This window comes from Phacochoerus africanus, chromosome 2, assembly GCF_016906955.1.
Source record: "Phacochoerus africanus isolate WHEZ1 chromosome 2, ROS_Pafr_v1, whole genome shotgun sequence".
In the NCBI taxonomy this organism is placed as follows: domain Eukaryota; kingdom Metazoa; phylum Chordata; class Mammalia; order Artiodactyla; family Suidae; genus Phacochoerus; species Phacochoerus africanus.
Window position 1 is genome coordinate 250,125,770 of NC_062545.1, and position 15,663 is coordinate 250,141,432.

General features: G+C 44.6%; 1 protein-coding gene across 4 annotated transcripts in view; it reads left to right on the forward strand.

Moving 5' to 3' along the window:
- The window catches only part of ZNF462 (zinc finger protein 462), a 150,960-nt gene that overhangs the window by 117,466 nt on the left and 17,831 nt on the right, over positions 1-15,663 (forward strand). For all 4 annotated transcript variants that reach the window (XM_047768096.1, XM_047768099.1, XM_047768097.1 and 1 more), the window contains one exon: positions 8,591-8,814. In XM_047768096.1, coding sequence (XP_047624052.1) covers positions 8,591-8,814 — 224 coding nt within the window. The remainder of the gene's footprint in view (positions 1-8,590; positions 8,815-15,663) is intronic.

A 15,663-nucleotide genomic window follows, 5' to 3' on the forward strand; every position in this document is an offset into this window, starting at 1 on the left:
CTAAACACTACACTGTCCAGAAGAGATGGAAGCCAAAGGTGGATGGAAAAAGATGACCAGAGTACCCGTTGCCAGTCTCTCTTGCTATTTCCACCTACTGACCTTTCCATCTTTTCCTTCTTCCCTCCCTTCTCTTCTTCCTCTTCCTGCCTGCTTCCTTCCTTTGCTTCTAACCTGGGAAAGCTTTTCAGTATTTGCCACATGCATCTCAAAAGTACCAAGTATCTTCAGCTTTCCTGCTGAGATGTTATTCTAAAATGCCAGATGTTTGGGGAGCATTTTCCGAGTTGCCCAGCCACTTCCCTAGAGCCACTGCCTTGGGCCAGCGCATTTTGTGACCTGTCAGCCCCATGTGCTACATCCAGCCCCCCTCCTGGCAGGCTCCGGAGATGCCCACCGGCTAGGACGCCGCTGGCAGCTGGGGGAAGCAGTGGAGGAGTGTTTAGGCAGGGATTCTTGGCTGAGTGGCCCCTCCTGGTGCCGCCTCAGTCACCTGGCTTCTAGTTCCCCGCCCACATGTGTATTGGTGGCTCCAAGTTCCTCACTGCTTGGGGTGAGGCCACACCAGCACTGCCGCACAGCAGACAGAAGCCAGGAGATCTCACTTCTCAGCGGACTTCCTCTCTTCTCCATGTTGCTGCCTGCTGGGGTCCAAGCCTTGATACCTCATGAGCTCCGTGATTTTCCTTCTCCGAGCTGAGAATTTGAGAAAGGGGGAGGCGGAGAGAGCAACGCTAATGCCTGGAGCGTGCCCTAGAGCTTCTCACACACTGGTCACTTCCTCTGGCCACACTGGGAGGGACAACACCGTGACCTATAGTCCTGTTTTACGTCTGCGAAGCTTGAAGCTGGAGAAGACGAGCTTTTCTATGATTCAGTGTACTTACTTGTGGTCATTTCTGAAAGGTGTCTTAAAGGATAGGTATGCAGAACCATGGGATTAAAAACAGGTGAGGAGACTGGAGCACATGCAGAGTAAGGAGAAAGCAGCTCAACGTTCACCTGAAAGTGTGACAAAGCTCCCCTAGAGTTTGGATGCTCGGGGTCCACCATGAGGTGCTGTGCATTTGTCAGAAGTGGGCTGGGGACCCCTGCCTGCTATGGGAGAGAGAAAACCAAAACCAAAATCAATTGGACTTAGAATGCGTGCTAGACTTTTGAGTCTTTGTTCAGGAATCGGAGTTGCTGAAGGAGTTTCTCCAGTGGGTTCTCCTGCAGGAGCTGTAGTGTATGATACAGTGTGTACTGTCCCCATGTAAATACAGTGCTGAGTCCCACGGGCCCACGAGAGCTGATGTAGTTTAACCAAAGTCACCCACCCTGTCAGCAGGGAAGCTCTGGGTCCACCCCTGTCCTCTGACCCCATCACCCATCCATCACAGGGTTTGTCACTGGTTCCTTACTGTCTCCTCTCTTTCTTTATAGAGATAATGTATTTTATTTTATTTTAATTGTATTTTTGCTTTTTAGGGCACCTGCAGCATACGGAGGTTCCCAGGCTAGGGGTCGAATCGGAGCTGTAGCTGCCAGCCTACACCACAGCTCGTGGCAACACTGGATCCTTAACCCACTGAGCAAGGCCAGGGCTCGAACCTGTGTCCTCATGAATGCTAGTCAGATTTATTAACTGCTGAGCCACTACGGGAACTCCTAGAGATAATTTATTTTAAAAGAAGCATGGGAGTGTATAGATATTATCCTCATCAGGCTCAGAAAGTGCGTAGTCCAGATTGAACACGAGCACCTGAGGGCTGATAGCAGTGATGATGACATTGATTCGGCAGCAGTGGTTACTGTTACTCAGTGCTTATGAGGAAGCCGTTGTACTAAGTGCTTTCTAGTGAGTCATTTTATGAAATTTTCGCAAAACCCGGTGTGGTGGGTATTACCCTTATCCCTGATAACAAGGGAGGAAACAGGATCAGAAAGATGGAACATCTTACCTCAGGTGGAATGACTAATAAGTGACCCAGCTGGAACCTGGACCCAGGCTTGTCTGACCCCCCCGTCCATGCCTTCACCCACCAGCCATCACGTTGCACTCCTGGGAAGGTGCTTAGTGGCACTCTGTTGAGCATTCTAGCGGCCGCAGCATCAGGGTAGGAGGATGGAGAGATCATGAGGCCAGAGGTCAGAGAAGAAGGCCACGGTGCTATGGGTGGCAGGGCGCTTCAAAACAGCCATGTCTGCCATCTGCATCCTGGCCTGGCTTTGGTGTCCGTCTCAACTTAAAAATGGCAGCTCAGCGGGAAGCTGGTCTTGACAAGTCAAGAGACAGGGTTGGGTGTCTGCCTGGCAATTTCAGGTTGGGACTGTGCTCAAAGTAACAAGATGTGGCTCTTTCTGCACCTGTGCTCTCCTTACCCTGTGGATGAATAAACATCTTTGGTCTCTAGGGCCTGCAGTAAGAGATCTTTCTGAGACCTTCGTTAATTACAAGACTTGGAATGAAAGGCAAGAAAAACAACTTCTGAACTGGCCCTGAGACTGCGCTACTGTCTGCAGGAATAGAGTTTCCTTAGCTTTTTGTCCAGACAAAAATGTTAGGTAGAGTAGAAGGGAAAGAGAATCCATTTCACTCTGGGAACATCTGAATGGCAAATGACCATGGGATCATGTTGGCTGTGGCAAAAGGAGAGCATACCCTTTGTCCAGGCATTCCGTAGGCGTTCATCATTTGCTCGTTCCGGGCATGCCACGCTGGCTCCTTTGGGTTAAGATGGCATGTGTGAGACCCAGTCCACCCTCCTCAAGGTGCAGCATGTGCTTAAGTGTTTATCCAATCCTGAGTGACTAGAATCCAGGAAAGTCCTGGTGGCAGACAGATTCCTGTTGGGGGGTGCAGGGGGGTGGCTTTCAAATTGAGCCCTGGTAGTGTTTCAGCACTCAGAGATTTAAAGTGGGAAGTGTTTGTTTTCTGGGGGACTTTAAAACAGCATAGATACATTTTCTTACTGTTTGGGAGCTTAGAGGTCTGACATCCAGGTGTTTGGGGCTCCACTCCCTCTGTGAGCACTAGGAGAGCATCCTTCCTTGGCTCTCGCCGGCTTCTGGTGGCCCCCAACTTTCCTTGGCATCCTTTGCCTTGTAGCTGCATCCTCCCATCTCTGCCTCCGCCTGCACGTGGCCTTCTTCTGGGTGTGTGCCTGTGTGCCCTCTCTTCATAGAAGAACATCAGGTTTAGGGCCCAGCCTAATCTGGTATGACTTCATCTCCACTAACTTGGAAAGACCTCATGTCTGAAAAACTGAGGAGGTCACATTCTGAGGATGTCAGGTGGACATAAATTTATGGGGATGACCATTTGACCCACTACAGAAGGGAAGGAAAAATTTCACAAGCCACTCAGGTGAGTGGAAGCAAGATGTCTTTACTGTTGTGAAGGGAATAGGAGGCAAGGCTTGGAAAAGTCTGCTCCAGCCAAACGAAGGAGGACTTGAGTACCAGCCTCAAAGCAGAACGATACCCAGTAGACAGAGGGGAAGCCGGGATATTGGTGGGACGCCCGGTGAGTTCTAATTCAGCCACAATTGAAGCCAAGGATTATAGACCCATCTCTGTGAGGAAGAACGAATGGAGGTCAGATCAACGTTAGGTGAAGATGGCCATGATTGGACCAGTTTAACCAGGGAGAAAGGTAAACCCTGAGACTTCTGTTTCAAGGAGCAAAGGTGGTGGTAGGACGTTTGGTGGGTTTTCATTCGTGCTATAAATATTGAACACCCCCTGTGTGCTAGCTCAAGGGATACAGCCAAGAAGAATCAGGCGAGGTTCGTGCACTGAAGGAGCTTGAACTTTAGAAGGAGGGGAGATGGTGGGCGAGCAAGTAAATGGTTTCAGGAGTACCTCTGCGTTGAGTTTATCAGCTTTGGCAGCACAATGTCTCATGCCTAGCTTTGCCTAGATGTACCTTGGATGCCTACTCAAACCTGAAAAATTGGGCACAGATTGAATTATAGGCATGAAACACAGTTTTGCCAAATATTTACATTATAATTACGGAGCTATGTAATGATGGAGACCGGTCTCCAGTTGGCATATTAACTTCAAGTTTCTGGTTCCCAGCCTGTAACCTCAGTATGTACACAAATGCTGAATATAACTGAACCCTGCAGGTGGTATCTTTTTGGAACGGAACTAATCTGCCCTAATTTGTCTGATCAGTATCATTTTCCCTAAGAGGGAAAAAAAAAAAAAAATCTACATTGAGATTGACAGTCTTTCAGTTTATTCAGTGAAATTACATGTTCCCTTCATCCCCACTCACACACATGCCTATTAGAATTAGAGGTGCGAGAGTTCCCATTGCGGCTCAGTGGAAATGAACCCGACTAGTGTCCATGAGGATGCAGATTCGATTCCTGGTCTCACTCAGTGGGTTAAGGATCTGGCATTGCTGTGAGCTCTGGTGTAGGTCACTGACATGGCTCAGATCCCACATGGCTGTGGCTGTGGCTATGGCATAGGTCGGCAGGTGCAGCTCTGAGTTGACCCCTAGCCTGGGAACCTCCTGTGGCCAGGAACCTCCATGTGCTGCACCTGTGGCCTTTAAAAAAAAAAAAAAAAAAAAAAGGATCAGAGGTGCAATTCCCAGCTCTCTCTAGCTTGAGGGTGGTAGCCTGGCTAACATCACAAGGTCGTAACTTCACATAGGAGCTGTTGTGCTTAAGTTTATGTGTTTTTGTTTACATGATATTTTGGGATGGTGGCTTTCTACTGCTGTGTTGCTTGTTTGGTGGGCCTTTGGTTTGGCCCAAAGAGGGTCTCGGGCTTCTCTCTTGGTAATCTGCATTCAGAGTTTGTCAGAGGGAATGACCTCCGGATCTCACTCTGCTGCATTTAGGCCTGGCACGTTGTGCGGAGGAAAGCTGTGTATATTGTGGTCTGCCTTTCAGGAAGGATTTTTACTTGGTGATTCTGGGCTCCACAGTGATGTGGTTTTTTTCACTGTTTTGAACAGAAGTGACTTCCCCACACTTGGTAGTTGCGATTCTGCAGATTTCTCCTCCAAGCACCACGGGTGTTGGACAGCACACACTTACGGGCTCTTGGTGAGCCTTAGCCCCCATGTGTTTCAGTGTGGCTTCCAGCCTCTTGTGCTTTCTGTCCAGCTGCAGGGCCAATCATTCTTGAGTCTGAGGAGGTGAGAGACACCATCTATCTTAGAGTCGAACTGGTTAAGTCATAATATTTTTCCAGCCAGTCCTGGAAGCTGAGTCACCATGAGTGTGATTCAGGCCTTGATTTCTTACTCAGGGTAATTTTGAGAGGTGTGAAATCAAGAAAGACCCACAGTTGTCACTGCCCCCAAAGCAAAAGCCCTGAGCGCTGAGCTTCTGGAGCCAAGACAGGGCTCAGGCTATACCTGGAAATGTTCCAATCTCTCACTTTATGTCCTTTCCTTGCCTGAGCCGTGAATAACCTCATTCAGAAAACGCTGTCGCTCCCTTGCCCGCCTTTCAGAGTCTGTCTTGTTTTTTATCTTGGTCATGTTAGTTAGCCAGGTTTGTAGAAAGGAAAAACAGGTAACTTTTCTTCTAAAATTAACATCCATATAACAAAGAGAATTGGGATGTTGGTAATTCTTAGTTTGGACATGGGAAGTCTTATACTGCAGAATAAGTCAGCAGAGAAATGACCTTTTATAAAATCTGGAAGATCCTGGAAGGAAATTCAGATAGAAATGGTTGCCTTAGACACTGATAGCTTTGGAATTTTGAACTGTTAGGGGTAAAAGGTTTATAAGTGCACGGCATACAGATTGGATGTACCCTGATTGTTCTTTTCAGGAGTGATGGAGGAGGGTGCTTGCCAAGGTCAGGGGACCCAGCCTCGGAGGTCACAACTTTGTACTGAACTAGGGAGCGACTTTGAGGAACCAGTTTAGCAGATTCCTTCCGTTTCCACTGAAGATGATCAAACTGACTCTGCAGGGCATTGTGAGAATGAAGATTTGCCAAGAGAGTGGGCCACATAACCCTATTTGAAATGTAGTGTGTGCTTCCTAAGTGGGAGCAGCCAATCACAGTAACTGTTATTCTTCCAACTCTAAGGCATTATTCTGAGCGCTCCTAGACTTTGTGCAAAATGCACTTCGACACACATGGTGAAAATGGAAATGGCAAAGAAAACTAACCAGAGTGGTAGAGGAATTGAAAGGGAGACTTATTAATAAAAAACCAAGTTTGAAAGAACCAATTATTTCCGGGGGAGAAGGGAATGCGTGGAGGACAACCGAATGCCTGTCGTCCAGGTGTGGGAGGCATTTTATATGGAAAATGATGGCCAGCTGTTCTCCATCTCCACCGAGGTCGACAGAACTGGGGCAGGCCAGCGCCAAAGAATGAAAGTGGAAGCAGTAGAAATGACAACATATAATTAACATATAAATTAGGAACCAACCGAGGGAGCCAGAGTGGGGGTGGGGTGGGTGGCAGGTCTCAAGGAAGGTGCCAGAAAAGTTCAGGTGAACACTCCCCATGAACTCCTGAGGTGTAGTGTGTTGGGGCAGGTCCCCTTGGTTCAGCCTGCACCCCCATCTCTTGCCATGGGCGCCAGCTTGCTCGTGGCTGATGTCCACATGCATCTGACCAGGAGCAGCAGGTTTGAATGCCTGGCACTTGGCTTGGGGCAGGGTTCCAGCCGGGGTCCATCTTGCCCCCTCAGGGTGCAGCTGTCAGGTGGCATTTTCGATTATCCCACCTGGGGAGGAGGGGGTGCTCCTGGCATTGGTGGGGCGGGGCCAGGGATGCTGATAACACCCACAATGCTCACAGAAGCCCCACCCCCAGGGAAGAACTCTCTGTTGCCAAAACATCAGTAGTGCTACTACTGAGAAACTGGGCTTAGAGGAGTAGAGCCACGTAGCCCGGGCTTTCTTAAGGCTCATTAGTTTCCGCCAAAGCATTTTTTTTCCCTCCATTTACACCAAACCATGGAACTGAATGGTTAGAAGACTGTTAAAACATTTGCTATTCTAAGAAAATGTGTGGATTCCATTATAATCATGTGTTCCTTAGCTGTCTGCTCCACTTTGGTTTAAAAATATTTATATTTCTAAATAAGCAACTGACTCTTTGTATAGGGAAAATAACATATGCATTAGAGCTCTGGGGAGTATGGTACAGACACCACCTTCCACGCTTCCTCTGCCCAGCTTTCTGCTGGCCAATTAATCACTGCATTCAGGGACTCGCAAGGCAGGGACTGCCCTGCAGTGAGAACCTGCTGGTTGAGACCAGGGCTTGAGCCGTTGGGTGGGAACATTCCCTAGGGGCCAGAGGCAGGCCAACAACAAAGGGAGCGCTCCCCGCGTGAGCGGCTTCAGCGCGCACTGTTCCGATGCTCTGGAAATGTGTCTACCCAGTGACTCTGAGGATCCATCACGCTTTCCTGACTTAATAACACATTGCTGTTTCTAAATAATATAAGTATATGTTGTGTGCGTCCATTTGTAAACTTTGAGTCTTCTGAAATCCAGACACAGCATGAAAACACACGCTATATTTGATCCTTGCATAAATAGCACAGATTTTAATTTTATCCCAGTTATGGATATCTGGCGCGGGTGCCGATACTCTGGGCAGACTGGTGTGAAATTTAATTTGAGCAGTTAAACACAAGGGTGAGGGCGTACAAAATAAACAAGCACACGCACTTCCAGCCCTCCAGCATTTGGTATGTTAACGGGAAAAGCACCCAAATCCTCTCTGTCTTTTATTTTCTCCCTTGTGACAATCAGATTACAGATTGTCTGAAAAGGCTCAAATCCTCCGCATCTCCCACGCCACCCCCACCTCCCCCCAGAATGTTGCCTGCAGCCGTTTCATCTGCAAGAGCTCTTCCGAGTTGGTCGGAGTTTTCAGTGAATGAAAGTGTCCAGGTTTCTTTGTTTTCAGATTTGATCTTAGAGATCCCCTTGGTTTCAAGGAAAGGAAAACAGCCTCCTTGAGAACATCTCGGAAGGGGAACTAGGAATGGAATTGGAAATGATAGGAAATAACACATTTGCAATTTGATAGACTGGTGTATGGATCTCTGCCTGGCCAGTGACTGAGTTTGGGACCTTTGGAGAGTTATTAAAAGCGCAGTTCCTTTACCAATTTGTAAAAACGGGAATAACTCCAGCCTGACGGAGTAGCTAGGGAGGTACACAGTGGTGGCACATAAGCGCTCAGTGAGTGTCTGTTTCCTTCCTCCGTGACATCTGTGAAGGCCACTTGCTGAGGAAGTAGGACGTGCCGATGGTTGCTGTTGATAATCATTTCACGTTAGTAGAAATGCCATTCTTCTCTCTTCCTTTGATCACCTCCATTCAGGAACTGGCCACCACCATTCAGCCTGCCCTCTCATCATGGGGTCATTCTGGGTATTGAGCTTTTGGCCTTAACAACACCCATGGGTCCCAGCAGACTCTGTGGATCTGAGGAGTTGCGGAGGGGGGGACGTTGTATGCGGGCAGTTCACAGACCCAGAGGCATGAGGAGTAACAACCCTGGACGGGCGAGTTTCTCCTCTATACTCCCAAGAACGGGCCGTCTGCTTTCCCTCAGTAAACACTCCCATCTTTATATCCAATTTGTTTCCACAGAAGAGCGCGTTGTCCCCATTGAAGTGTGCCGATCCAAACTGTCAAAATACTTGCAGGGAGTAGTTTTCCGCTGTGATAAGTGTACCTTCACCTGCTCCAGTGACGAGAGCCTCCAGCAACACATAGAAAAGCACAATGAACTGAAACCTTACAAGTGCCAGCTCTGCTACTACGAGACCAAGCACACAGAGGAACTGGACAGCCACCTTCGGGACGAGCATAAGGTGCGTGCCCGGCCTTCCTGCCGCCCTCTGCCCCCACCCCTGGGGGAGGGGCTGGACTCAATTTAGCCACCTCCACTGTAGGCAAGACGAGAGCTATGATAATGCTTACAGTGAGGTCGCGTTTACTCCGTTACAAAAGATCTGTAAGGTCATTTCAGACCATTGGAGACCTAGATGAGGAAAAGGACACCACCCATAATGCTACCCCCCAAATCTAAATGCTTAATGTTTTTGGTCTCTTCCATGCCCACTTTCCTTTTTTTCACTGTGATTATACTTTACATGAAATAGTATGCCTTCCCCCTTTTTTTTTTAACTTATCCCAACTGGAGTATTTTTCCATAATCTTATATTATCTATCTCAAGGGTAGATAAACTTTTTCTGTAAAGGACCAGATAGTTGGGAGTTCTCGTTGTGGCTCGGGGGTTAAGAACCCATCTAGTATCCATGAGGATGCAGGTTCTGTCCCTGGCCTTGGTCAGTGGATTAAGGATCCTGCTGTGGCTGTAGTGTAGGCCGGCAACTGCAGCTCCAATTCGACCCCTAGCTTGGGAACTTCCATATGCCACAAGGGCAGCCCAAAAAAAAGAAAGAAAGAAAGAAAGAAAAGAAAAGAAAAGAAAAGAAAAGAAAAAGCACCAGATAGTAAATACTTTAGGTTTTCCTGGCTTAGATGGTCTCAGAGGCAACTGCTCAACTCTGCCCTTACAGCAAGAGAGCAGCCCTAGGCAAGACAAATGAATGAGCATGGCTGTGTTCCAATAAAACTTTATTTATAAAATTAGGCAACAGGCTGTGGACCCGCAGTTGCTGGTCCCTGTTCTTTCTGACGGCTCTGCCACTGTGGCCCTCGGTCATGTGAGTTGTTGCTGACTACCAAAGTTTTCCAAGGCATTGCTGTGAGACACCTGACATTGTAAGGACTGTAAAATAAGTGTTTTATTTGGGGAGGGAACAGATTAGTACACAACATAGAATCCTTATTTACGAAAAAAATTCTCTTCCGGAAGCCTGCTGAGCAGAGGGTAAATCTGAGAGGATGGCTTCCTCACTTCTCTTAGGACTTACTTGGCATATCAGGAATTGAGACAGTTGTTCCTGGTTTGGCTGTTGTCCAGAGTGCAGGGAGTTGGGGGTAGGGGAGGGTGTGTGTGGTTATTATTTGTATTCGGTTCATGAGCCTGTTGAAATGTTTTCTAATTAACCAACAAATCCAAAACATGTAGTGAGTGTTTACTTAAGGCACAAGGAGAAGCACTTGTGATACTGTTTCCTCTTGGCTTTTTCTGTGTCCTGTCAGTGGAAATACAGCTCTGCTTTTCTGGCTGTGCAAAGCCAAGTTACAAAGATTGCTGGGTGAATCATCTGCACCCAAGGGTTAGAATTTTTCTGCGGGGTGTTGAGAGAGAAGGCTGTGCTTTATCACCCATCTACAGTTTAGTGGTTTTATGCTAACTTTTCTGCTTCGGAGTGCATTCATTTTCTAACGGATCTGTCCAAAAATGAAAGCAGAAAGAAAAGCCCTAATTATCTCACTTAAGAACTTTCATGCTCTTTTTTTTTTTAATTCAAACTTCCTGGGCATTTCTGCCCCCAAAGTGAAAGGAAAAGTGCTCATCCATTTCGAGCTCAGTTTTCTACATTTAGGCACATGTGTCTTGTTTACGTAACCACCTCGGGTCTTTTTATTATAGTGTTGAAGCCATCAGGCTGGTATTTTGGGACAGCAAACCAGGAAGATAAATCCTTCCACAGTGGTTGCACAGTAGCCGTGAGTCACTGGGGAGCCCCAGAGAAGTCTAGAAACCATACCAGATGTGAAAGCAGAGGCTTCCCGAGCAGGCGTGGACCCCTGTGGCTTTGGAATGTGCGTGGGGCAAATGGGTTACTCAGGAAACTTAGACACCACCCCCTGGCCCCCACCCCACCCCCCGGCCCTGTTTAGAACTTTGGGAGCCAAAAAGAACTGGGTTTGAGTTTTGTCTCCACCATTTACTCTACAGTTTCTGCAATTTACTTAACTTTCTGTATCTGTTTCTGATTTCTGAGTGGGAATTGGAAAACCTTTCACAGAAGTTTGGTAAGATTAAATGAAGTCCTGGTATTTCCCATACTTTGAGGCCCATGTCTAAGTCTCTTTGTGAATTGAACTGTGTTCAAGTCTAACAACAGCCTATCAGAAAGACAGCTAAGTTCCTAAACATGGAAAATATACTGTAATGTACTACACATGCTATACTGTGTATACACTATATATAATATCCATATACCACATATACTGTAAATATAAAATCACTAAAATATACTCTATACAAATACTTTAAAATCATTAATATGTCGTATAAAATCACCGACTGTAGTTTGTATTTTAGGCACAGTCTTTGATATGTTTTACTTTCGCAATGCCTTGTTAGGTTCTTTAATTTTACTCTTCGTGATTGACCAGCTTATTAAGTCCAGTGAACACCTAACTAAGGCTAAGAACCGCCACTCTCAGCATGCCTAATGACTTTCACCTTTGTCTCAACTGTTGTTAAGTTTATGAGACTTATTAAAAGTTCCTTCTCTTCTAAACGATGCATATAAAATGCAGTTTGAATTTTTGAAATAATTATTCAAATACTACTTTATAAACAAAGATAGCAGTACTGCTGAAACTGACAGGCAGTGACATTTTGCACGAATTAAAAATAATCATTTGGGAGTTCCCGTCGTGGCGCAGTGGTTAACGAATCCGACTAGGAACCATGAGGTTGCGGGTTCGGTCCCTGCCCTTGCTCAGTGGGTTAACAATCCGGCGTTGCCGTGAGCTGTGGTGTAGGTTGCAGACACGGCTCGGATCCCACATTGCTGTGGCTCTGGCGTAGGCCGGTGGCTACAGCTCCGATTGGACCCCTAGCCTGGGAACCTCCATATGCCGCGGGAGCGGCCCAAGAAATAGCAACAACAACAACAAAAGACAAAAGACAAAAAAAAAATAATAATAATCATTTGTTGGGGTGGAGTTCCCTTTGTGACTTAGCCGTTAACGAACCTGACTGGGATCCATTAGGATGCGGGTTCGATCCTTGGCATCGCTCAGTGGGTTGGGGATCCGGCGTGGCTGTGGCTGTGGCTGTGGTGTAGGCGGGCGACTGCAAGCTCCAATTTGACTCTTGGCCTGGGAACTTCCATGTGCCGTGCGTGGCCCTAAAAAGCCAAAAAAAAAAAAAAAGAAAAAGAAATTCACTGTTCCCAAATAGCCTGGGGGAGTTGATCTTGTGGAGGCTAAGGGGAGAGAATAACCAGAGAAGTGGCCAGAAAAAAAAAAAAAAAAAATATATATATATATATATATATATAAAAGAAAAAAAAAGTCATTTGTTGGGGTGAAGGATATGCAAGTCTAATTTCAATATGCAGTGTATTACAGAGAGGTTTGTTAGTGGTTAAAATACAACAGTCAAGAACCATAAGGCAAGAACAAAAAATTAAAGCCATAAGAATTAGAAAGGAAGAAATAAAACTTTTTGTTCATAAAGGATGTGCTCTTGGTAGGTAGAAAATCTTAATCTGTTTAAAGAACTACTAGAATATTAGTGAGTTTAGCACAGTTGCAGGATATAAGATCAATATACAAACATCAATTTTATTTTTATATGCTAGTAATGGGCAATCCAAAAATGAAATTTTAAGAAGATCAGCTCATTTATAATAAAAGCAAAACAGATAAAATGCTAATAATTCATAACTGTGAAAGCTGTATGCTGAAAACTACAATATTGTTGAGAAAAATAAAAGAACTAAGTTAGTGTAGTATATACCATATTCCCAGAGTGACAGACTCAATGTAATCAATCTATCAAAATCTCAGTAGGCTTTTTTCTTTGGTAGAAATTGAAAAATCGACACTAAAATGTGTATGGAAATGCAGAGGACCTATAATGACTTTAACGGTATGAAAAAAGAAAAAAATTGCGGAGTTCCCGTCATGAGCTCAGCAGTTAACAGACCTAACTGGCATCCATGAGATTGCAGGTTCGATCCCTATCCTTACTCAGTGGGTTAAGGATCCGGCGTTGCTGTGAGCAGTGGTTGTGGGTTGCAGACATGGCTCGGATCCCACGATGCTGTGGCCCTGGCAGAGGCTGGCAGCTACAGCTCAGATTCAGCCCCTAGCTTGGGAACCTCCATATGCCGTGGGTGGGGCCCTAAAAAGAAAGAATGACAAAAAAAAAAAAAAAGAAAAAGAAAAAGAAAAAAATTGCAACACTCACCCTTCCTGATTTCAAAATGTTTGCTATAAAGCTATAGTAATCAAGAGAGTGTGGTATTGGCATAAGGACAGATGTATAGATCAGTGGTGCATTAGAAGAAGTCCAGAAAACAAACCCTAATATTTGTGGTCAGTTTGATGTTCATCAGAGGTGCCAAGATACTAAGGGAAAGATAGTTTTTCAACAAATAGTGCTGTTCCAATTGGATTTCCATATGGAAGAGAGTGATCGCTGACCCTTACGTCACCCCCAACACACAAATTAAAATGGATTATAAACCTCAGTGTATGGGCTAAAACTATAAACTAGAAAAACAGTAGTAGAGTTCCCTCAGGTTAGGGAAAAAACCTTAGTTATGATACAAAATCTGTGAACATTAAAAGAAAAAAAAATTTCGATGTCATCAAAATTAAATTTTTTGCTCTTAAGAAGACACCATTCATAAAATGAAAAGGCAAGCAACAGAGTGGAAGCAATTATTTGCAGAATAACAAAGGACTTAACTGAAATATTTAAAGAACTTTTACAACTCAGTTGTAAGAAGGTAAACAGTTCAATTAAAAGTGAGACAAAGATCTGAATAGCCTCTTTCCCATGAGGATTGCAAACGGCAAATGATGACATGAAAAGATGCTTAATGGGGCTCATCCTTAAGGAAGTATAAATTAAAACAACAGTAAGATATCCCTACCCATCTACTAGAAATGCTAAAATTAAGAAGACCGATAGCAACAAGGTGTTGGCAAGATTGTGGAGAAACTGGAACTCTTGTCCAGGGCTGATTGGAATGTACAATGCACATCTACTTGGGAGCATTTCTGGTGATGTGTTTAAAAATTATACATGCACTTACCATCTGATCCAGCACGTTCATTTGCACACAGAGTGGTTGGATAAACAAAATATGACGTAGCCTTGCAATGGAATACTACTTATCAATACAAGAAATCAGCTACTGGTATATGTAACAATATGGTTAAATCTCAAAAACGACATGTGAAATGGACAGAAGCCAGATACCAAAGATGACATGTTGTACAATTTCATTTATATGAAATTGCTAGGAAAGGGAGAACTAAGAAGACAAAGCAGATCAGAAGTTGCTTGGGGCTGGAACTTGAGAGCACCCATTGATCGCAGAGGGCATGAAGGTGCTCGTTAGAGTAATAGAAGATCATGGTGAGGATTGTTACAAATGCATCCATTTACTAAAACTCATTGAAATACTCGTTTTTTTAAAAAGATTAATTTTATGGTAAGTAAATTAAACCTCAGTACCTAAAAGATGCAAGTTCCCCAGGACCTAACTCATGGTAGGTCCTCAATAAATGCTCATTTTCTGCACTCTTTTCTTATGAAGTTGACCCCGGGAACAAATAGATCTATAAAGATGCTCGAGATCCAGATGAATGTGTAAGCCGCCAAAAATAAAATGTGCAATAGACTTGGTTCTAAACTAAGGTTACTTATTTCTTATAAAATGATGTGTTGAGTGCATTGCTCATTACTTCCTTCCACAAATGGCTTTAGGTGATTTTGAGTGGTGGAGAGAATCTATGCAAGAAACTGAAAGACACTGTAGGATGTGTTTTTGGTCAAAGGATTTCATTGAACAGAACTGGACATTCAAAACTGAACTCCTACATTCTGCCTGTAAAACTTGTAAACCTCAGGAATGTCTCCAAAGGTGTCAGATGTATCCTTCATGGACTGGCCAGAATATGGGTTCAGCAGGACAGATCCTTGAAATCAAGGAAACCATTCCATTTAAAAGCTAAATTCTCAAGTGCCTTGGATTTACACTCCTGTGTTTACCCTCAGAAGCCAAGGTGAAGTAGAAAAGAAGTGACAATCAGCACCTTCATTTTTTAGGTGACACAGAATCTTGCCTTTCTAGACCTTTATCTTTGCACCAGTGAACAAGGAATCACTTGTAACCTCTTGGAATCTAAAGGAAACAGTACAGACTATTTCACTTTTTCATCCTTCAACTCCCTATTCTTTTTTTTTTTCCAATCTTACTAGTTCTTCTAGAAGCAGACTCTTTCAATCCCTCCCTTTTTCTTCAATCCCTCCCTTTTTCTCTCTTTCACACACACACTCACACACACAATGAAGTCATGTCAGTAGTGCCATTTACTAGCAATGCTGGTGTAAGATGAAGACTTAACATTTCTAGGAACCTTGAAGTCATGGCAAAAACCAGTCCTTAACACCTCTCACATTTGAAAAACACACACATATATTTTTCTTTGAAGAAAGTTTAAGTATATGTAATACCTTGTTAGTGTTCTTTATGGTTCTAAAGTCTCTTTGCTAGTTTAAGGAACATAAAAATATATTATCTCTAACTCAGTTTGCTCGTAAAATTGTCATGTTCGCTATATTAAATTTAGAGGGATAGTCTATTCAGGCAATGCACATTTGCTAATTGAATTTACTTTGGAATGTTTTTAATTTTTTATACAAATGGAGCCTCAGGGGGCTGAACTCTAAGGAACTCGTATCTCTTACTTTTTGTCAGTTTAAGGGAAGCAGCAAGAACAGTCAGCTCAGAAGGGATCGCCAAACATTTTACTTAATCCAATAAAA